General features: G+C 59.6%; 6 protein-coding genes and 1 pseudogene across 6 annotated transcripts; all 7 read right to left on the reverse strand.

The window, feature by feature from the left end:
• Positions 1-174: 174 nt before the first annotated feature.
• LPMP_100980 (eukaryotic translation initiation factor 4 gamma, putative) lies at positions 175-2,523 on the reverse strand (the record flags this gene model as incomplete). The annotated part of the gene is made up of 1 exon (XM_010698519.1): positions 175-2,523. The coding sequence occupies one exon, from the start codon at positions 2,521-2,523 to the stop codon at positions 175-177; it is 2,349 nt and encodes a 782-aa protein (XP_010696821.1).
• A 761-nt stretch (positions 2,524-3,284) lies between these two features.
• On the reverse strand, positions 3,285-5,783 carry LPMP_100990 (annotated as a pseudogene).
• A 1,359-nt stretch (positions 5,784-7,142) lies between these two features.
• On the reverse strand, positions 7,143-7,676 carry LPMP_101000 (hypothetical protein; the record flags this gene model as incomplete). The annotated part of the gene is made up of 1 exon (XM_010698520.1): positions 7,143-7,676. The coding sequence occupies one exon, from the start codon at positions 7,674-7,676 to the stop codon at positions 7,143-7,145; it is 534 nt and encodes a 177-aa protein (XP_010696822.1).
• Positions 7,677-9,755: 2,079 nt separating this feature from the next.
• On the reverse strand, positions 9,756-11,042 carry LPMP_101010 (hypothetical protein; the record flags this gene model as incomplete). The annotated part of the gene is made up of 1 exon (XM_010698521.1): positions 9,756-11,042. One exon carries the CDS (start codon positions 11,040-11,042, stop codon positions 9,756-9,758), a length of 1,287 nt encoding a protein of 428 aa, XP_010696823.1.
• A 2,254-nt stretch (positions 11,043-13,296) lies between these two features.
• Positions 13,297-14,859, reverse strand: LPMP_101020 (PAB1-binding protein, putative; the record flags this gene model as incomplete). The annotated part of the gene is made up of 1 exon (XM_010698522.1): positions 13,297-14,859. The coding sequence occupies one exon, from the start codon at positions 14,857-14,859 to the stop codon at positions 13,297-13,299; it is 1,563 nt and encodes a 520-aa protein (XP_010696824.1).
• A 1,074-nt stretch (positions 14,860-15,933) lies between these two features.
• LPMP_101030 (hypothetical protein) lies at positions 15,934-16,353 on the reverse strand (the record flags this gene model as incomplete). Its single annotated transcript, XM_010698523.1, has 1 exon — positions 15,934-16,353. One exon carries the CDS (start codon positions 16,351-16,353, stop codon positions 15,934-15,936), a length of 420 nt encoding a protein of 139 aa, XP_010696825.1.
• Positions 16,354-17,536: 1,183 nt separating this feature from the next.
• LPMP_101040 (hypothetical protein) lies at positions 17,537-21,424 on the reverse strand (the record flags this gene model as incomplete). Its single annotated transcript, XM_010698524.1, has 1 exon — positions 17,537-21,424. The coding sequence occupies one exon, from the start codon at positions 21,422-21,424 to the stop codon at positions 17,537-17,539; it is 3,888 nt and encodes a 1,295-aa protein (XP_010696826.1).
• Positions 21,425-22,628: the final 1,204 nt, after the last annotated feature.

The raw sequence follows: 22,628 nt of genomic DNA on the forward strand, positions 1-22,628 counted from the left end.
AACGAAAACATCGCGAAGTGAAGAAGGCAACTCGACACTACACACACCATGACAAAGCGTGTGTAGTAACGCGGGCGTGAGCGTGTCACAGGAGAGGATAGAGGGAGAGAGTGAGGGCGGGGAAAAATAAAAAGTCCTCTTCATACCCCTCCCCATTCCTTATCTCAGTCCTACTCACTTCCGCTCCTTGATTGCGTCCTCCATCAGTGAGACAAGCATGTCCTCCTTGAAGGTAGTGCGCAGCTGTGCAGCAAGCTTGTTCAGCACGTCTAGGCGGTTGTTTACAACATCTAGGACCTTGCGGATGAAGGCAAAGAGGAACCGGTGCGAGCACCCGAGGCTCCTCCACTGCAGGTACACCTCCACGAGCAGCGTGTCAGCTGGGCGTGCAGTAAAGATCTTCCGCAGCAACTCTTTATACTGGGAGCACAGGAAGTTCACGTCGTATCGGACAAACGTGAAGAAGGCCGAGGCGCAGAGAAACGGGCTGTGCTTCTGCATGTCGCTCAGGGCCGGACTTGCGTGAAAGTTGTCGTCATCGTACGAGGTGCAGAGCTCATTAAAGTACGTGACCTCGGGGTCGATGGTGCCAACCACATCTAGCACAGTTAACTTCTGCTGCTGGTCGTCGTCCGAGTCGTGAGCGAACATCGGTGGGGTGTAGCGCAGAAGCGCTTGCAGCACGCGGAAGCGGTCCTGGGGTTTCAGGTCCTTCAACTGGTCAGGCTTTGTGTCAGCCTCCACGTCGCGCACCATGTTGGCAATTACCTCGATGCTCACGTGATTATCTACGAGCATGTTCAGTACCTTCGTGTGAAGCGAGTACGGAAACACGCTGTGGCCGTGCCGGATGAGCGAGGCCCAGTGAACGAAGTACTTTGGGATGTCTGCGAAAAGTTCCTCCTCTGCTGACTTCTGCACGTGCTGCAGCAGCGCCTCCTGCGCCTGCCCCATGGTGAGGGCGCCCTTCTTCATTAAGGTCTCGAACAGCTCACCGAGGCGGGTGCGCTCTGCCGTGTACTTGTATGTATTAATGTACCGGCCAAGCCACTTGGTGCAGTACACCACGACCACTTCAGGGGGAATCGACGACATGATGGAGACGATCTCGTCGACGGAGCTGCTCATGAAGAAGTCATCCATCACCTTTGAGAACTCCTCATAGTCAGGGATCCTGAGCTGCGCCTCCTGGGCCGGCACGGGCACCGGTGGCATGGCGGACACGTTTCCGCCGCGACCGTTGGTATTCGCCAGCGCTCCAGCACCGTTGTTGTTGGTGCTGTTCTGCGCGGCGTTGCCGCCACCCTCGGTGCGGCGTGCGCCGGGGCCGTGCAGCGGGACCCAATTGTTGTTCATTGTCTCGAGGAAGTTCTGTAGCAGGAACTGGATGCGCTTCTGTGGGTGTGAGATGCTCAGCTCAGTGATCGTCTCACGGTAGCGCGGGAGCGGGTCCTCGTAGAAAGCGGCATCGAGATGAGGACCGCACACCTGCAGCAACTCCATGAAGTGGATGAGGCTGTAGTCGGTTGGGATGTGGCGGCGGTGGCCAGGTCCGTAGAGCAGCGAGTCCAACACGGCGTGCACAACCTTCTGGCGGACCAGCCGGCTCTTGAACATTAGCCCAAGGAACTGAATGTTTGCCTTCTGCTTGCCCGAGAATTGTATGCGCTCCATCTCGGCATCCTCTGGTGACATGGTCGCCATCCGCTTCTCAAGCTCCACCGCATCTGCCCCAGAGTTCATGAACGTGGATCGGCACTGACGAAGCACCTCGTTGCGGATCATGCGGCCGGCCTCCTCGCGCTCGCCGATGGAGGAGATGAGGTGTGCGATGAGCTGCACGTACAGGTTCGTGTAGCAGCTATCCTCCGGCTTGGTTGACTTGTTAAAGAATACCTTGATGACCTCATCGATCTCTTCCTTGGTAGACTGCCGGATGGGGAGGTCGGTCAGCTCTTTCTTCATCTTCTCTAGGTTCGACGCCGTGACCTTGCCGAGGATGCCCAGCACCTCGTTGTTGATCCTCCGGTCTGTCATCACCTTCGACATCGTCGAGGCGTTCTGCTCGCGAAAGAGGTTGTCGCGTAGGGAGTTATTCTCCATGTCGTCCATATTCTCCGGCATTTCCTTCCACATAGCACGCGCATATTCCATCACCTCTCGCGGCACCTGCGTCTGACACCTGCGCAGCTTGATGAAGTCCTCCACGTTGTAGACGCGGTCTTCCGGGTAGGAGACCTCGGACGAGGCGGCTTCAGCAGCGTCGCTACGTTCCTCCTCCATCTCCTCCTTGGGTGGTGGGGGTGCTGGAGCGGGGGCCTGTACCGAGGTAGTCGGCTTCGCCCGCGGCGCACGAGGCAGGGTGCCGTGGTGGTGCGGCTGCTGCGCGCTAGCGCCTGTACCTGTGCTACCAGACTGTGCGCGGTCCAGGAAGCTCGGCGATGCGCTGGTGCGCAGCGACATCCCCCGCGCCTGCTGCGTCAGGGGGGCGGACGTGATGCGGCCCGGGTAATTCTTGTTCATGACGACAATGGCGATGGCAGCGACGCGCGAATGAGAAGTGGCAAAGGGCAAACAAGCGGGGGCGAGAGAAACAAGAGGTGGAGGTGGCGCTCAACACTGAAGGGAGGGGAGGAGGACTGGCCGCGGCCCAGATGAGAGCCTTTCTCGCGGTGTGCGCAGGTGCCGCCCCTTCTTTGTGTCTATCGCGCTACGCTCGCTTGCTGTGTCTTCTTTTACTCTGCTGGGGACTATGGCGACGGGTGCCCCTCGTATCGCGGTGGACAGCGCTGATGTATTTATGCCGGTGAACGGGAGATCGATGTGGGTGGGTGTGCGGGGACGCGGACGAGCGCGCAGATACACCGTACGGGCCGCCTCCTCGTTGAGGGCTTTTCGTTGCGCTTCCACACACACACACACACACACACTAACACTCACACTCACACAAAGGCTCCACAAGAGAACGCCCTGTTCGGCTGCGGGGCTGAGGGTGGGGGGTGGGGGGGTGGGGGGGAAGCAACAGCAGCAAAGACGAACGCGCAAGCGGCACGCCACGACAGCAGTCACGACAATGGGAAGAGTACTCGCGAGCCCCTGCCACTGTAGTAGAGGGCACGGAGGGAGAAGGAAACCTGTGCAAGCGAGAGAAGGAGAGGCAAATGTGGAGGGGAAGAGAGATGACTGGAGGAGAGAGAGGGGTGGGGGGGGGGGGGGGGAACAAACCCCCTTTTTCAAAGACACCCACACACACACACACGCACAGGACGAAAGTAGGGCTCAGTTTAGGTTACAGTCGAGCCAGAGCGCACACAAATGCGCCCCAAAACAACCAAAACCAAAACTAGAAAAAAAAGGCGATGCGGAATCCGGCGATACTGCGCAGCCGCGTGCACACCGAGTGAGGGAGAGAGGCACGCAAGAGGGAGCGATGGTGGTAGTGGAGGGAAAGGAAGAAGCGAGCGAGCGATATGAAATTTGGGATACATGAAAGGAAAAGGGCACGACATGTGTGACCCCCCTCCACCCGAGCACGAACACGAGGCCGAGCATGACCAGCATACGAAGCCACTGGGGTGGTGGGAGGAGGCAAGGGGCATTGCAGCCGAGTAGGAGAGAGAGAGCGCCGCATTACCATCTGCCCATCTAACGACTACGCAGAATCTTCCGGCGCAGGTGAGTGACATAGCGGAGCTAAAGTGAGTATTAGCGTTGTTTTCGTGAACTAATGAACTCATAGCCGAGGAGCGTGTGTGTGGGTGTGGGTGTGGGGGGGGGGGGGACGGGAAGCACGAGGGGAGAGAGATGGAGCTGCGCGCAAGCGTCGCTGTCCCTCTCCACCGTCTCCACTCCCTCCTCCACCCAGAAGCATAGGTATGCACTACGTCCATAGCATTATTCCATATTGTGTACATCCTTATTCACTCCTGTTCCTCTCGTTGCGGCCTTCTCCTTGTACTCTCCACGGCGCGACACACACACACACACACACACACGCGGACGCACGTGTGCATGTACGTATTGTGTCAGCTCCCTACGCGGCCGCGCAACAGGTCCTCTAGCTCGTTAAGCCTCTCTTGGCGCTGTGGGTACTGCGGGGCGGTACTCGGGTATGTGGAGGCGTTGGAAACCATTGTTACAGCGGACATCATGCTCCCATCGGCGTCGGTGGCAGCTCGCTCTGCAAAGGCCACGGCACCAAGACCCTCCCCTACTGTAGTCGAGATCGTGACGAGCGCTGTCGCAGTCGACGCCGATGGGAGCTGCACGCCGGTGTAGTACGAAATACGTTATTCCATTGGCACTCCAGCACGTAGCGTAGGGAGGATCTGAGCAAAGCTCAGCGGAGCTGCTGGTGAGTCTGCGACGGCCGGCGATGTCGCTGCGGCCCTGTGCGCTAGTCGATTTGGCAATATCAGTGGGGATTTGGTGTGAGCTGCCAGGTGCGCGTACACTTCACCGAAGACGGCTTGCACGGCGACCCGGGCATCTGCGAGGCTTCCTGGCGTGTACACGCCCATCCGCGCTTCGTCGATACCGTAGCGAGCAGACCAGGATTCCGGTGCAACGCGCTGTGCTTCGAGAGGATCCTCTGGGTCAGTCAGGCGCACCAGGCGCTCGACAGCGTTGACAGCGCGCAAGAGTAGCACCAACACTGTGCCCCCCTGTAGGAGAGACGTTACCTGCTGTCGGACCTGTGGATCTGCATTGAACATGTGGCCATCCTTGCCGGTGGTACAGAGCTTAGGCGATGCCGCTGCCGACGGCGAGGAGAGCACGCCAGCACAAGAGCGCCGATACAGCCATGGTGCAACTGTTCTGGTGGAGTTTGTGCCAGCGGTGATAGCAGTCGTTACGGCTTGAGCGGTGTGTTCGCTAGGCAACGTTGACTCAACGCTCGCGCCGCTGCCACCTTCTTCCTTTCTTCGGAGAGATGGCAGAGCAGAAAACGGTGGTGATGGTGGGGCACCACCTCGCGAGCGCCTCTTGCGACCTTGCCAGGCGTGGAGACGGGTGAGGAGCGCGGTTGCTGGTGCGCTCGATGCCCTTGAGCGAGACGCATGATGTTGGCCAGGAGCTGGCCACTCACGCGGCTGGCGACATCGCCTGTTGTTGCGGTTGCGGGCGCTGCTGTCACCGGGACGATTGCTGAGATGACGTCTCTATCCATCGCCGGTGCCGCAGCTCCGACCACCCCGACGGCAGGGGCGACTGCAGCGACGTCTCAACGACCTCTGCCTCCGTGGCGGCACTCGTAGACGAGAGGGGGTCTGTTGCGCGCCGCCGCAGGTGCGCGTACTGTTGGACAATGATGAGGGCCTGATCGAGTGTCAGCGTGAATCGGTGCTCAACAATGTTGACGCCATCATCGCGCAGCTCACGAACGATGCAGGCATGCGCTGCCTGACACTCTGGCATGCACACCAGGAGAGTCCACAGCGGCTCTGCTCGCTCGTCCCACGTGGACATTGCGCTTCCCCAGTTGGCGAATGCGGGCCTGTGAGTGCGCTGACCTTCTTTCTATTGGAGCCGCATCGGGGGGAGGGCAGGTAGGCGGGCGAGGCAGTGAAGTGTGCTGCAACTGCTGCGAGAGTGAAGGTATGCCTGGCGGTGGGTACGGCAGTGAAGAGAAGGGAAAGTGGGAGGAGAGTGACGCAGAACCGTTGGCAGCGCGCATACACCTGAGGGCCGAAGGAGGAGGAAGGCGGGAGGGAGGGAGGGAGGGAGGCGACACCGGGCCTGTGGGTGTATGGAAGACGGCGGGAAGGGTAAACGCCTCGCATCGTACATGAGTTTCGATCATTAACGCATGGCACCGCCCGTCATCTTCATTCTCACATTCCGCACCGTTACCTCAAGACGCCACTTTTTCTCCTTCGGCGTGTGATCCCCCTTGACGACTCAGATGGCGCTCTAAGCGCTCGCTTACCGCCCCCCTCCTCGTCACATAATTGATCGACTCTGAGAAGAGTGCTCGAGAGTGTGTGTGAGCTGAAGCCCACAACTGGTGCGTATCCATCGTTTCCTCCTGCCTTGGCACCGCAGCACAAGACGGGGATCAACGTGCTCAGGACACACACACACACACACACACATCGAGGCTCACACTGAGACCAACACACGCCAAGAGAGAGAGAGAGAGGCGCCGTGCGGGGAACACGGGGTGTTTGACGGGAACAGCAACAGCAACACGCACACATTCTTGTGTGTTTTTGATCTCTCTTCCTGTCTCTGACTTACGCTTGTTTTCTTATCACTAGTCGTTGCCGCGCGTCTCTCTTCCCTCCGCGCGCGTCGCCACCGCAGAAACCTCCGTGGCACAGGCGCATAGACCCACACACACATCGAGAGGATTGAAGTGGGGATGGGGGGAGAGGAAGAAACGTAGCAAGATAGAGAGGCAGCGCTGAGGGTGAGAGAGCAGCAGAGAGCAAGAGAAGGTGTGTGGGTGGGGGGCGAGGGAGACAGCAAGAGAGACTGTGCTGGTCCGTTACTTGACGGAACACACAGCAACGATAGTAACAGCAGCCAACAGTGACAACACGCGTGCACACAACAGTGGTGGCTCAGGACAGCATACACAAGACGAACTACACGCATGGGTGTGGCATGTCTAACGAAGCACACGCAAATATGCAAGAGAGAGAGAGACAAAAGTTACGGGAAGCAAAACAGGAAAGAGAGGGGGATCGAAAGAGGGGCTGAGCAGTCACAGTCGCCACACCTGCACAAGGCGCTTCTGTAGGCGTATATGTGTATCCCGCCGCCTTCCACACCCGCGCAGGGGGTGAGGAGAGAGAGAGGGGGGGTTAATCGGTGATCACGCAAGGGAGGATGCGAAGAACATGTTCATCGGGCGAGTATCAGGGCGCGTGGGCTCCAGCGCGTGTATGCGTTACATGGTGGTTCTTGCACTTTAAACACCTCGCCGCCTGCCCACACCCACACCCACATGCCTTGTTCCCCCCTCCCCCTCCCCCTGCCCCCTCGTGCGGTGCTGGCGAGCAAGATTAATAAAGGAGGAGGAGGTGCACTGTGCTGGGTAGCCTCCCTATGGGGCACGTCCTCCTCTCTCCCACCTGCGTTTTCACAAACACAGCGGACGCATTCACCCGCTGTGTCATCTCCGTTGCTCACCCCGTCTAGGGGAGTTGGGTCATGCCGCCGGCGTTGGAGCGGCCCTTGATGCCATCTAGGATGCCCTTGTCAATGAAGGTCACGATGCGCTGCTGCGAGGATCCGTAGTCGAAGACCATGGTGAGGGCAACGATAACCTCAGCGATCGTCTCGACAATGTGAGAGCCGCACTGCGTCTTTTCCACCTGCTTGCCGCGGTTGCAGAGATCCACCACTACGTCATTCATGCCCATGCTGATGGAGCTGAGAATGAGCGTCAGCACCGCCATCATCTGGTGCGCATATAAAAGAGAGAGGCGCGGCTGAAGGCGCTGCACCAGGATAGAGAGCGTCATGGTGATGGCGAGTAGAATGAACCCGATAATGCTGGCCGCATAGCGCGCCATCACGCCACCCTGCTCCTTCTTCACGGTCACAGCCCACGCGATGATCAGCATCAGCATTGCAATCCCGTCCAGGACGACCATGGTAACGTTCATGCGACTCAGTATAAGGGCCTTCATATTGGCCTTGTGAATCTGACTGAGTACTGCCTGCATTGCGATGACGCGGTGTGCAGGGAGGGAGATGGAAGGAAGGGTCGAAGGGAAGACGGCTGAAGACAAACCCTATCAAGTATCGATGGGGAATAGCGAGGCTGTACGCTTGCGAGTAGCAGCGAGGCAAGGACACGGCGCGGCGGATGTGGCTTGAGTGGAGTACTTGTGTGTGTGTGGGCGTGTGTGGGGAGGAATGGCAGTAACTACAAGCAGAGGGCGATTGTTGCTCGTTTTATTACGTGTGTCATTGTTGTGTCGGAGGCCATGGCGGCGATTATAAAAAGAGGAGGGGCGAGGGCCCCGCCGCAGAATGGGAGTAGCAGCAGCAGCAAGAGTTGTGGCCAGGCATAATTTGTGTCTGGGGTTCATCCTGAGCGAAGCGGGGAGGCGGAATAGCGGCGGTGGCAAGAGGGTGCGCACTGCTCGCCAAACAGGGGCTATCATGGTCGCACCATCGAGAGAGAAAGTAAGAAAAGTGGCACGGTAGTACGCCTAACTGCCGTCTCGCCTCTTGTCTCACGAAACACACGGAGACGTCCACCTGTGGGCTTACGCATGTGTACATGACTACCCTTGTGGACTGTGTTGCTACCGTGCTCCCTTGCTGCTCTTCATGACTCTGGATTGGGCACGGATACGCGGGGAGGGAGTGAGAGAGAAGAAGGTCAAAGCTAGGGGAAGCGATTCCAAACAATTGGCCGCGGCAAGGGCGAAGTCGTGCAGAGCGCTGCGTGTGTGTCGTTTCGTGCTTTTTGGACCTTTTTGATCCACCCTGCACCCTTCCTCCTCCGGAGGCGCTGACACCGCTGCGGGATGAACAGGCCTATCGCCAGCGCACACAGACACTCATATCCGCGAGGGAGTTGCCTGCTCGCCTCCTCTGCCCGCAACGTGGCGTATGTGTTCCCCTGGCAGCTTTTCACACGGCGACGTTCGCCGCCTTTTGGGGGCCGTGGCAGCGCCTACCTTCTTTACGGCCCTTCGAAGGGATTATGTGGCCCTTTGCCCTCCCCATCCTACGGCGCCTGGTGGGGGAGGGCGAACTGCGTGAGTCTCGCGGGATCGTGAACTCGTGCGCACAGTCACATGTGGGGGAAGAGGCGGTGGCGTGGGAGAGGAGGAGGTGGTGGAGAACTGAAGGGGAGGGGCAGAGAGATCACTCGAAAACAAACAAGGCGTCACTCTGAGATTGGCGACGGCGTCTGCACGAGGGGGTGGGAGACACGATAAGAGGTGGGGGGAGGGGTAAAAAGTGCACCGCGGGTAGGGGAGAGCGAGGGCGGGGGGGGGGGGGGGAGTGGACAGGTGCAACCACTGCCATCCCTCATGTAATTCCGCCCCCTTCTCTCATCCCTCCCTTTGCCCACAACCGCCGCCATTTTCTGATTGAGCAAGAGAGGAGGAAAACGCCGCAGAGTTGTGGAGGCGACGGCGAAATGGACGGGGAGGGCAAAGAGGACGGATCCAACAGGCGGAGCAGGGAGGAGGAGTGCCGACGCAAGGGCGCCCAGCAGGCAGCAGTAGCAGGCAGCAGGAAGAGTATAATGAAAGCAAATAAACACACACCCACACACATGAGCAGAGAGGTGAGCGAGAAAAGGAACACAACAGGATCGACCCTCGAAGAACACAAGTCGACAAGCACACCCACACCCACGTGCGCACAGGGCAAGGGAAAGAGGCCTCCTCTTCTCCGCTTGCCCCCCCCCCTCTCACACACTCTCTCTCTGTGTGCCGGTGGAAAGGGCACGCTGTGGCGATCGCGTTCCCCACCCGCTCTCCGGACCTCTTGTCTCCCTCCACCCAGTGTAGAACCCTGCAGTAATCAAAGGCGCGAAAAACGCAGTCTTGTCTGTGTTTACACGTCCTCACGAGAGTGCGTGGTGGCCTCTGTGTGACAGCGTCCCGCGGCTGTGTCCTTCCCATTCGATGCAGTTTGAGAGCGCACCGCAAATGACCAGAGGCGGTGGTGATTGATGGGGATAGATGGAAGGGGAGGGGGAGGGGGAGGGGTACGCGCACCCACACCTGCAGACGGGCTTTCCGCACACGTGCGTAAAGAGGCAAAAATGCCGTCACTTAGCTATGACGGCACCCCATCGACGATGCTGCCGGCTGGGGAGGAGGAAGCGAGGTAAGGTTGGTCGACGTCCTGCCGTAGTCCTGCGCAGCCAAGCGACGCACACCGTCATGTTTGTGGAGCTCAAAGGCATCTCGCATTGTGTGGTACTTCTCCGTGGACATATCAGTGCAGAAGCGCTCCGGTATGACCGTAGCACCGTCCACCACGAAGGAGCGAAGAAGAAGTTGTGGGTCGGGAGGAGTGCGAGAGTGTCCAAACAAGTTGTCGGTGGCACAGTCCTCTTCGGCGCCCATGCTGGTACTTTGGTGTCGCAGGCTGCCAGCGGCCTCACGGTGAGCGACAGCCGCAGCGATCTTGCGCATCAGCTGCCGCTGTTCCTCCAGCGGCATATGGGGGTAGGTCATGAAAACGTCGCAGCGGATTAAGCCCGGCACGTCGCTCAAGTCTGGGTAGTACAGGCGGTGCGCTTCCTCCAGTAAGGATTCGAGGTGAGCTGGTGTTAAGCGGCTCGCTGGAGTGGCGGGGGAGAAAGGCTGCCTTTGGTCGTCGTAGAAGGAGAGAACGGCGGACAAGAGCTCCAGGGGGTAGCGGCGCTGCCAGAGGCAAATGTGATAGAGAAACGCATTGATGACCTCTCTTCCCAACAGGGCTTGCTCCTGGATAGCGGCTGCCGCACTGGGTGCAAGAAGGTCTCGCTCCCATGCCGCGCGTACCGCGGCGAGCTCAGAAATAAAGCGATGTAGGACGGGCAGCGGTAACCGCTTCAGGTGTGCGCGCGCCGCCACATCTGTGAGCGCCGGCGACGCGCTCTGTTGCTCAGTATTTTCACTTTGAACGGTGACGAGAAGGTGCAGGCCAAAGCACGGCGTCGTGCGTAGGGCGAGCACCTCTGCAAGTGCGCCACCTATGTCCAGTGTCTGAGCAGGTGGCACAGGGCTCACAGCTTTGCTGTGAGTCTGTGCATGTCTACGTTGCAGTCTATAGAGGGCGTCACAGACACGGGCGTACTCGAGGTTGCGTTCCTTTGCAATGAGGGGCAGCTTCTCTCTGTCTAGCAGTTCCGCTTCCGACATAAAGCGTGGGACGACGTGGATGATGCGAAACGTCCGGTTCTCCATGTTGCCACTCTTAGTTTGTGCATAAATTCTCATTCCAGAAACGCCGTAGAGCCGCGTGAAGGACAGGCACTTTCGGAATGTTAGATCATGCCAGTCCTCAAGAGGGATTGTGACGTGGTGTGGCTTGTCCTCAAGGCCCTTGAGGAACTGGCTCTTCGCTGGCATTGCGCAGTGTCGACGGAAATCCACCACCACCCACAGAGCGTGTCCCTGTAGGCCTTTTTAGATGTGCGCTCTTCTGGGGCGGGGGTGAGACAAGAAATGCGAGCGGGATGTGGAGGTGGTGTGGCACGGTGTGGGCTGGGAGGGGGAAAAGGTTGTCACTCAAACACGAGAAGGGATGCACGAAATGCAATGGGAAGGGGCGATGACACTCTGTGGTGCGTAAGGATGGCGGGATTGCCATAGTGCTAACCGCCTTCATGCATACCTGCACAGCCTTCAGCCTTCCACCGCACGCACACACTACGGATGGCTTATATAGGGGGATAGGCTGATGCATCGAGAGAAGAGCTACAAGGGCTTGAATCTGTCAAGCGCGAGCAGCGACGTACGCCGTTGGGCGCCTCATACCACTACATCGAGGTACAGAGAGAACGTATTGCACTCTCTTCTAGCTCTCTTGTCTTCTCTCCTATGTTCAGGTAGCGCATGCGCTTTCTCTTGTGCTGTGGTGACTGCACGCGCACAAGTTTATCACGAGAAGAGGAAAAGGGGGTGTGCAGCGGCTCTTGCGAGTCCGTATTTTCACCGATGCCCATGTACCTGGGCTGCACATGCGCTGGTAGGAAAGACGCCCATGAAGTGGATGGATACCCTCGTGTGGCTCTTGTCCTTCTTGTCCTCCCCTAGAGAGCCCGTAGAAGCGGTATCAGAGGAGAACAAAGAGCACCCGTGCAGCTAATCTCGGAAGACGAAGACAGCAACGCCCATAGATGTGCTCGACCTGCATCTTCCCCCCCCGCCCCGCCCCGCCTGCGCCGCTTGCAATGTCCACACACGTGTGTGTGTGTGTGTGTGTGCCCTCGAAGCATTTATTCCCCTCTAATCATCAATATCGTGCAGTAGCTCAACGAGGACTGCGGTGGACCCAACAGCGTAGCGAGCCTTGCAAGGGATATAGCGCGGGGTGTCGCAGTCATCAGAGGAAGCAAAGCAGGCGCTGCCCTCCTCGGCAACACCAATGTCCGGAACTGTGGCCCCTGCAGCTGAGACAAACAGTGGGAGGTGACTGGAAAGAGGCTGTGGAGAGGCGGAGCAATACTGATGCGCACCTTCCAGGAGGAGGTGCTGCTGCGACGCCGTTGCTCCTTGCATACCAGGTGGCTCCTCAGCTTCGGGATGCTCGCTGATGCTCATCTTGAGCACTCAGGAAGAAACACATGCACGCACGTGGGGAGGCTCTCTAAGACAGAAATGCTTCCCAGAGTCTGTGTGCCATGGGCGGGTGCCCTGTGCGCCCGTCTGCGTGTGTGTGTATGTGTGGAGAGGGTAGGTAGGGCAGAAAGAGTGGGGAGGAAAGAGGTGCCGCAAGCACATGTCTTGGGCTGGCGTCATTGGAGGCGGCAGAGTAGTCGGCGTATACGAGTTCTTGTCCATAATAGGCAAACCTACTTACGGAAACCGGCGGTGTGGCCACCAAGGTAGGCGTTGTCGGGGAAGAGACGACGGCTGAGAGACATCACAAGCAGCTCTACTCGCCAGAGCACCTGCAGACACACCCGCCCACCCAAAGGCGGTGCAGAAGAAAGTGCGCTGCGCTCTGTTCTTCACATCTCCCCGTGCGGGTCGAGCCTTTTCCTTCTTGGCGGGGGTGGCAACGCGCGTGCCGCCTTATCGGTGTCATTTCGAGCGACGCCCCCATCACGCACAGCGTGGGCCTCTTTTTCCTGTAGCGTTACGACTGGCGATGTGCGTGTGCTTCCTTCGCGCTCCTTTTTACCTGAAAGAAGAGGAAACAGGACCGGTTCGCCTGGTTTAACACAGTGGTAACAACTGATTGAACACACAAGCACACCCACCCACACACACCCACACACACGCACACATAGTCGAAGGAATGCAATCCATTTTGGTTTCTTTTCCCATTGTCTTCAGTTACCTAGGCGTGCAGGCATGCATACATGCCTACGTTATATCTATGAATGCCACTGCGTGTGAGCTTCATACATGCCAATAGACGCCTACGCACTCACCCCTCAAACAACAACAGCACCCTCACAGCCATACAGTCACAACTCCATCGCATCTGCGGTCTGATGCGTGGCTGTCAGGGAAAAGGGAGGGAGGGGAGGGGGAGGGGATGCGATGGGGAATAAAATATAACGGGGTGATCCTCAAACACAACATCATCCCTTTTCTCTCTTAATTTGTTGTTGTTTCACCTCCTCCACACACACAAACACACACCAGTCCGGCGTTACTTCCCACTTTTCTTGTTTCCGCCCTGCGGCGCGCCCTCTCCCCCGTCCTGGCGCGCCGCAGCGGCCATACCACCGCGGCGCAGTTTCTTGGCGCCCGAGACAGCACGGTCCTGCTGAGGGCCACTGCTATCAATTGCCGACACCTGTTGCTGCTGGTGGGGCTGTTGTTGCTGAGGAGGCGGGATGGACTGTGTGGCTGTGTGGACCGGTTGCTGAGGTTGCGACGTCTTCGTGCGCTGCTGCTGCATACGTGCCGGGGATGGACCTGGCATAGCACCTGGCCCCTGCGGTGGCATCATGCCGTTGTTGTTGTTGCCAGGATCCATGTACTGAGGGTGCTGCTGCTGTAGGTGTGGGTTGCCTATGTGTCCCCCCATCGAGCCGCTTGTGTTGTACACTGCGGGATGCGGGTTCATAGCGTGGTGCTGGTGGTGGTTCATGGGGGCACCGCGACCCGGCATGGGGTTCATGACGGGCTGGTTGTACTTGTGGTGCATATTCGGCTGCACCGGCGCCTGCGGACGTGAGTAGTGTGACACGTCGCGGTCGTAGAAGTCGATGTCGCCAGGCCAGTCCGTTGGGCACGCGTAGCAGTTGTCGTTGTTTGCCACTAGGTGGGCCACGTTCGCCAGGAAACTCTTCAGCGGCGGCACAAACGGGGTGGCCGACGGGTTGGGGCTGTACACCGTCTTGTGCTGCACCGCACTGACTTCAGGCACCGGTGGCGGTGGCAAGGTGACGGGCTCCTCTGGTGGCGGCGGCGCTGGCGCAGCTTGACGAGTTGTGCCACGACCCACCGTGGCTGTGGTTGCTGCCGCAGTGGTGGCTGGTACAGCCGACGCCACTGGCGCTGCCGCAGCGACCTCCTTGCGCGTGGCCGGCACATTGCGTTTGCTTCCACGAGCGTCGCGTGCCACATCGGAGAACATAGAGCCCTCATCCACATACTCGGTCGTCACATCGGTGCGTTCGAGGCGGTGCTGCAGGTTGCGCGTTCCGGAGCCCTCAATTTCCTTTGCGGTGCGTTCGGCGTAGGCGATCTGCTCCTTGCTGAGCTTCGACTCATCCAGCTTCGTTGTGTACAGTTCTTCGCGGTAGGTCGAGGCGACGCCGAACCGCTCATTCGCCTTGAATTGATCCCACTGGCCGGTGACGTGGCTATCAGCCTCCAGCAGCTCATCCGCACCCTCGGCAGCCCAGTCCAGCGTCTTGAGGTCGTGCTCGCCGCGGTAGGAGTGCACGTGGCCGGCGCCTGGGGTCTCGGTGCGTAACTTCATGTTCTTGGCCTCCATCATCATGATGTCCTCGTACCGGAAGAGGCGCGTCTCGTCAGAAAGCTCCGATGCGTCGAGGGCGCTGTGCACCACCGAGGGCAGGTTGCGCGGGAAAGAAATGAACACACCCGCCTCGTCCGCGGCCACATCGGCGTCGGTTCGCGAAACGAAGAGACCTTCGCACAGGGCCCCGTCCACGGTGTGGATCAGCACCGTCTGGCCGACCAGGTTGAGGTACAGGTACTCCAAGCGGTCGGCATTGCTGCTCTCGTTAGGGCCAATCATGGTTGCTGTGTGTGGCCTGCGACGTTGATGTATGCACGTCTGCAGCACTGAAGAGGGGCAGTAGTGCAAGGGGAGGATCTGCGTGGAAGACCAGAAGCGAAGAAACGGTAAGACGCTGAGGGCACACACACGCACGCAAACAATCACGCACGCACAGGCATACGCACACCACGCAAACTGTCACACCGACCTGATACGAGAGAGAAAAAAAAAGGAGAGCAAATCACAGAGAAAGGAGGGGCCTCGGCGCGTAGTGATACTGTCGCGTGGCGTGGGCGTACGCGTGTAGGGGTAACGGGAAGGAGGAGGGGGGAGGGAGGAAAGGGGAGGGAATGGAAGGAGACGAAGGTGCCGGCAAGTCTTACGGGGGAGGGGGAGTGGTGCAGGCTCGGCATACGGTGCCGTGCAGGTGTCTTATTAAATGCGTGTATGGGTTGAGCGCAAACAAGAGCCTCTTTCCCTTGAAGCGTCGTCTATCCGCCCTCTTCGCAGTCGAAGGAATAGACAAGAGGCGACTGGGCGTGAGGGGAGGGGAAAAAGAGAGAGGGAGACGGAGGGCAAGCTTGACGCCCTGCAGTGCCTACGGTCCGGCCAGCCCACAGAAAGGCTCCCCCTCTCTCTCACGCAGAAGTGGAGTTACACTGCCCACACAGATGGTGTCGCGCTTTGCCTTTTCACTGCCAAAAGAGGCGCATGAGAGCGCAGACGCGCTCACAGCGAAGAATAAAGTGGCAAAAGTCGTGCGCTGCCGTTCATCCGGGACACGTTTGCAGGCCTTCTTCGTGCTCACACGTTCCTCCGCTGCGGGTGTGGGAGGGGGATGGAAAAGGTGGCAGGCGGTATTTGTCGCAGCTACAAATCTAAACAGAGGGAGGGAGAGACTTCTTCACTGACGCAGCGGCAGGACCATCGTCAGGTGCCACCACGATCTTCTCCGGGGAGGGGGGGGGGCAGTGAAGACCATCACACACGCACACCCCTACGATCACCCTTTCCATACACTGAGCGTGCTCCGCCCTCCTACCTCTCGCTGGGTGGGGGGGAGGTGCACGCCTGGACACACGGAGAGTCTTTTCAAAGATACTTGTCCAGCGTCATGGCAGCCCTGTTCACGCGCTGAATGGCCGGGTACGGTGACTGGTCAGCGCCACCGTTGGGGTACAGGGCCCCCTGCAGAGCCTCCCTATCAAAGACTTTGCGCCGGATGTTCATATAGTCGTGGTGAACCGGATCCGTCATCATCGGCACGTCCGTGTACTTCTCCGGCACTACGCGCTGCAGTTCCTTTGGCGCCAGCTCAAAGGGCATCTCCACCACGTCCCAGTCTCGCCCCTTCCACTGCTTGCGCAATGACTGCTGCGCGCACCAGACGTCCACGTTGAACTGCAGCGTGGCGAGGTCGCGCTTGAAAAGGCGGCCCTTCTTCTTATGATCGATCGGCCCAATCTCACGCAGATATGCTGTGCGACCACCGAAGCGGTTGGCGTCGTGCATCGGCAGGGTGTTGAAGGTGTGCTGGTGACGGTAGCTAAAGGGTGGATGATCGAAGTCGCCGGTGGAAACGCATCGCGACGCTGCGGTGAGAGGTGCGGGGGTAGGCAAGGCTGTCACCACCCCTGCAGCAATCGCTGCTAGCCCACGCCGTTTGAGCATCGGAACGCTTCCGAGATAAAAGTTTACTAGAATGACTGGTGAGGGGTCGCAGTGAGGCCCACACGAAGGTCGGGAGGGAATGGGAGCGAGACTGATGGAGAGGACTTCATGCATCATAAAGCAACGCAGCAACGCTCCTCAGCGGTTGAGACTGGAGAAGGGAGAGGTGGGGGACTGATGTGTGGCCCCATCCTCTGTATTTACCTTCTCCGCCCTTTCTCTTTCTTCCATGCGCTTCCGCAGGAGTTCCCTGCTGGCCGTGCATTGGTGCGCGTGCTTCAACGCGAACCCTACTGTGCGTGTATGGGTTTATGTGCCTGCAGGAGACGGGGAGGGAGGCGGGGGGAGAAAGGGTAGCGTGGTCGCCGTCAAACTTCGCTATTGTCCTCCTCTACTGACTCATGCCCGAGGCGCTGTCCTCTCCCCACAGCCCACCCTCTGCCCCAGTGGGCCACAAAGACGCTTGAGGGCAACCGCGTTCTTTTCCGAGCCGCTTGTGTCGTGTGACACTCGCATTCGCCTACGGTTCTCTCGTTCTTCGTTATCGCTGTTGTTGCTGTGGTCCTCCTCTGCAGTCCCATCGCGAGCGTAGTCGTGTGATTCAGCGGAGGCGGAGATGATTCGCGGAAAAGAGGAGGAGAGCGGGAAGCACCCGAACGACAAGGCAGAAAACCGAGAGCTGGTGCGTCAGTCGCGCACACGTGTGCGCCAACCCGTGGGCGGCGTGTTCAGCACAAGAAGAGAAGCCGATAAAACAGAACAACTCCCCCCCCTGTGAGGCCCTCGCATTAGTCGCTGGTGCACTTCTTAGTGAAGCTTTCGGGGAAGACGGGCGGGCTCATAGAGACGCACGGGCAGTTGTGTGGGTACGATGAAGCAAATGGCACCGTTCAGTTAGAGCGACACGCATAGGCGAAAAAGGGGGCTACACCGCCCAAGTCTACACACCCCCGTTGCCTTCACGCTGCCCTGTACGCCGCACCACTGCTGTATCGACTGCTCAGCTGGCAGAAAAACAACTACACTACCACTCTACGAAAGGCGCCAGTAGTGCACTCAGGTCTCGAAGAAGCTGCTGGACGGCTACGCGCCCCTCCGAACCACCTGCCTTCAAAGCAGCGGCATGCTCGAGAGAGAGGGCGATCTGCTTGACGGCGCCGCGCGCCTCCTGCTGCTTTGTACTAGGAAGGAGTGCCTGAGCCGCACCAAGCAGCCGCAACGCGATCATGGAAGCCATTCGATGCACGAACACGCCTGCCTCCTGCTCCCTCCACGACCGCAACACCGGCTGCCACTGACGTCGTGCGGCAGCCCCTTGCAGGTCGCTGCTGTGCGTTTTACAATACTGCAGCACGCTCGTCAGGAAGCTGGTGGCGCGACCCACCCACCGTAGCATCCTACGATACTTAGCCTCCGTGGATGCAACTTTCGTTGCTTCGCGTGGTCGCGACTGCGACGCGTCGGTGTGCCGATCGGGCACCTCCCGCTCCACCATCGCGCAGCACACCAGCGCCTTCTGCAGTTCCAGGAGCATTGGCCACGAAGGCAGCATCACCAACCGCTCCCTGCGACAGCCACCGCACTCTGCGTCGCTGACATCTGCTAACTGCGACTCCTTCGCTGCCGAGGCGTCGGCAGCATCATTGCTACCACACTCTACCGTGACAGGCGCATTCTGGCGAATGCATGAGTTGCTTGCAGAAGCACTAGTGATTGTGATCGTACGCAGCAAGATCTCTTCCACTGCTCGAGCTAACGCGGTGTCTTGCGCGGCGGCACTTGTGATAGTGAAGAGGCGGAGCATCTGCCACTCACGCTCCTGAACGAACATGCTTGGCGCCAGCTCCTCGGCCTCCCGTATGAGTTGCGCAATGCGTTGCGAGGCTGCGTGCGTAGCTGGGACGCCTGAGACTGCAAAGCGTTCCATCAGCACTGAGGCGTAAAGGAGAAGGGTGTACACCTTTGCGGATCGGCAGCCCCTGTCGGGGCCACCTTGTGTGTAGGCATTCAGAGCCTGCGTGAAAAAGTTGTCGGCATCCTCAGGCAGTTCGTGAAGAGGGCCGATCAGAAGCGGTTGAGTGAGGGTGGCGGCCGCAATGCCGAAGGCACCGTCGAGCTTACGCTCCACGACGCTGCGGTACACATCCCCCAGCTGCTGCATCACGTCCGCCCACTGCAGCATGCTGTGCGAGCCGAAGACGGCACCGAAGACCGTGTCCTCGGCGGCCTTGTGAGAGGCATGCAGAAGGGATTTGGCGCGGTGCAGTGCCTCCAGCGCCTTCGTGTAGCGTGCTGTGCGGTGGTGCTCCCTGCCGACTAGGTAGTACACCAAAGAAAGCTTGGCGAGATGGCGGCGTGTGTGCGTGCTAATCCTTCCATAGAAGCGCAGCGCCGTGAAGGAGAGGCTCATGACGTCCGCCTTGAGCGTTGTGAGCCAGCTGAGAGTTGTGGGTAGCTTGCGGCCGCACTGCTGCAGCCCCGCCTCCATGCGTGTGCCGAGCTCTGCCAGTACACGTATCGAGAAGCCGCTCGCTGCGTCTGACATTGCGGCGACGGCGATGTCGCCGTACAACTCGTAGAGGGAAGAGTGGAGAGGGGTGACATCCACCTGTGTCCGTGGGTCCAGCACCGTCGAGCACGACGCAGGCACCACAACCATACTCGTGCCGTGGCTGCATTTTTTGAGTTCAGAGGGTGCGCTTACATGCGCTGGTGACGTCGTCGGCGTTGGTGGCTGATTGCAGAGGTCTGTTGGCGATGCCCTGGCTGGCGCCAGGGAGGATGTGGAGGGGGGCGACTTCTCCTTGGAGCTCCGGCTGTCCTTGCTGACTGGAGTCGTGCCGTTCACGGAGGCGCTTTCGTCTGCAGCAGATGTGCCGGCCCGCGCCTCTGCTGAGGTGGCTGCCGTTTTGGCTGCCGAGTGCGGCGGTCCCACAAGCGCACTTGCCTCCTCCAGCCGCACAAGCCCTTCGACTACCACCTGCAGAAGGTCTTGGGTGCACGATGATATGGCAGCCATTATTTCCTCTCGATGCTCTGCACCACGCAGCCTTGCCTTGCCCTCCTTCGCTTTTGCCGCGCTGCGTGTCATGCGCAGCACACGCAGGTGGTGGCAGCCGCAGTAGTACGCCTCCAGCGACAGCGCCACCACGGCACACACCGCGGCACTGCACGTCACTAGGCACCGGGAGAAGAAGGCCTTTATCAGCTGATCGCCTTCCCACTTCCCGGCCTCAACCAACATGTGCCGCAGCGGTACCTCAAAGCGACCACACAGCAGCAGTGCGTCTCTGTAGATCTCTGGCGACGAGCACAGGCCAGCGACACAGCTGGCAGCAGCATTCTTGGGGCTGCTGGCCGTGTTGTTGGAGGCGACGGCAGTTGCCGTCTGCGCAGCGTCCACCTGCAGCTTGCGCGCCACCAACACTGGCACCATCTTCACCAGCTCCGCTACCGTTTCGCGTGCAACGACGTCCTCGCGGCAGGATGGCAGAAAAATGCGCAAGCTGCGGTGAAGCAGTGGCAGCGCATCGCCGGCTCTGCTGAGATCGCCGCTGCGGAACAGGTGCTGGCCAATGTTGAAGCACGTCTTTCCAAAGCTCCAGTTAAAGCGGTTCAGCTGGGGTGCGGTGGAGGAGCCGCTAATGCCGTACCCCGACGACGTCGTTGAGGGCACCTCGCTCTCAATGTATGCTTCCCCGTCCGCCAACTTCTCTGCTGCGCCCCGGCTAGCGGACGCGAAGGCGGCAGCTGTAGGGCATCCAAAGTACTTGTCCGTTTCCTCCACGAATGCGGCGGATTCGTCAAGGTCGGGTAACTCGTACAGTTCCACGTACTCCAAGGCGTAGTCGCGCACCACCGCGTACGTGCCGCCGTCACGACGACACTGCTTCACTAGCCACTGCAGAACGCGGCTCGTGAAGCTAAGTGCCGCCGCCGCCATGCGCGCCTCGACGCTGTCGAGTATGTCCATTGTTTTCCTCATGTGGTGGCTCTGCAGGATGCCGTCGTGGTGCACGTACGTCCCGATGTGTGACACGTTCGCCATCATCGCGTCGAACCAGTAGCGGAGCGTCTCGCGCTTCTCGGCATCGGCGGCGCCTACCTGCGCCTTCTCTTTCACCCGGACAAGCTGCTCGGTGCTCGTTCGCTGGTCCATCACGATGGGGGCGTCGATGCCGATAAGCACCTCGGTCGCATCCATGCGCCAGCGCAGCACCTGCGAGTAGCGGTGCAAGTTCGCTCCGAAGTGCAAATCGGACGCGGTCATGCTGGCAAGGCGCCGCTCTGGCAGAGTCAGTGCCAGCTGTCCCGCTGCACCCGCCGCCGCCTTGTCTGTCGCCACGGCATCTCGACCGTGTGTTTCCTTCATGAGGTACAGGGCCTTGCTTAAGAGGGCCTGCTGGCGCATCTCGCGCACCTCTGACGGCTTCGACGCGCGCGAGTCAATAACCAGCGTCGGGCCGATGCGCTGCACGCGCAGGGCCAAAGGACGCTCCGGCACGTAGACCTGCTCGAAGATGGTGCGCATAGCCTCCGCACTGGACACGATGAGGGCGTTCTGCTGCATATCCTTCCATTCCATCACAGCGCTCGCCAACATGTGCTGCAGCGCCACACGTTGATTGCGCAGAAAACCGGGGGCGTGCTGGTGAACGTTGTGGACGGGGTCCACCGTCAAGTAATTGCGCGGCGGCTGGTTGATGTCGGTGCCCGGCGCAAGAGGGGCCTGCATCGGGATCGCTTCCACCCCCTCCACGCGCTGGACGTGGGTGCTGTTGAGCAACTTCGTAATGGTGGACGATGCACCACTGTAGATAGGGAGCACGCTGATCCGATCCCAGCTCGCCGAGGGGCGAGAGCTGGGGTTCTGCGGGGCGCACGAGTCCGGTGGCAGACGGCCATTTGACATGGTGGCGGTGGAGAGTTGCAAGTCTCGGGATGCGGCGGTAGGGAGCCGCGCACCTCCACGTTGCACAGCACTCATAACTGCGTGCGACTGTAATGGGCCCAGCACGCTCAAGCTTCGACACGCCGTCACATTCGCTACCGCCGGCAGGGCCACGGCGCTGGTAGTGCACGAACCACCCCCGCCGTAATCAGCCGACGACGAGGGGATCGAGGTAGACCCTGGCGGCGCGCGCAGTAGAAACTCGAAATTCCAGCTGGACGGTGGAGCTGAGGTAAAGGTGTGGGCGGAGGGGATAGCGGCGGCGGTAGTAGTGGCCCTGGTAGTCGATGCAGAAGCAAGCTGATTTGTTTGGAGGTGCTGCTCAGAGGTGGGTGGAGGCAGTTGGTTGTCGGCTGAAATGGGCCCCACTGCGGTGTTTTTGTGTTCAATCATCGTCAGGGCAGTCGAGGTCAGTGCCGTCACGGTTGGCGCCATGTGATCATTGCGCTGCGTCTGCACCGTGTCCGTCGCAGCCAGCGCTGGGGTTTCAAACAGAAATAGCTGCGCGTCTCTCGCCTTGGCCTCCTCGCGCAGGTGCTTGTTCTGCTGCCGCTGATGATAACGCTTCACTTCCTTCCGGTGCTTAATGCGGTGGCTCATCTTTTCCCTTTCACCCCCATGATGGCCCGGCGCTTCCACCGCAGCCGGGGCACCAGACGACATCGCTGGCTTTTGCCACAACCGATCAGTTGGGCCGACTCGACAACTGCGAGACGTGCGCGCCAGGAAAAAAGGCAGCGGGAACGGCGTCGAAAGGGAGCGGCAGAGGGGCAGGCGAAGGAGGTGCCAGGTAGGCTTGCGAGCGTCAGCAAGTCTTGGGTGGGTGCGTTTTATGCAGAGGAGGGGGTGGGGGAAGAGAACACCCAAGCGTACCTCCTCTCTTCACACACACGCACACACACGCATGCGCGCAGCACAATCGAAGACCTCTGTCACTGAGATAACCGACGTCCCTGCCGCGTCTCTTTCTTTTAAGGATATTTCTGTTCGTTCCCGCGCTGGGTTACACGACGATGACGCCACAGCCACAAAAGTTGACCCTACCGTCGTAACAGCACGAGGCGCTGTACGCGTCGAGAGTACGTGAGAGGTCTGACGAAGTCGAAACACACACACACACACACACACACACACACACACACACACACACACACACACACACGAC

Source organism: Leishmania panamensis (assembly GCF_000755165.1).
Source record: "Leishmania panamensis strain MHOM/PA/94/PSC-1 chromosome 10 sequence".
Taxonomy (NCBI): domain Eukaryota; phylum Euglenozoa; class Kinetoplastea; order Trypanosomatida; family Trypanosomatidae; genus Leishmania; species Leishmania panamensis.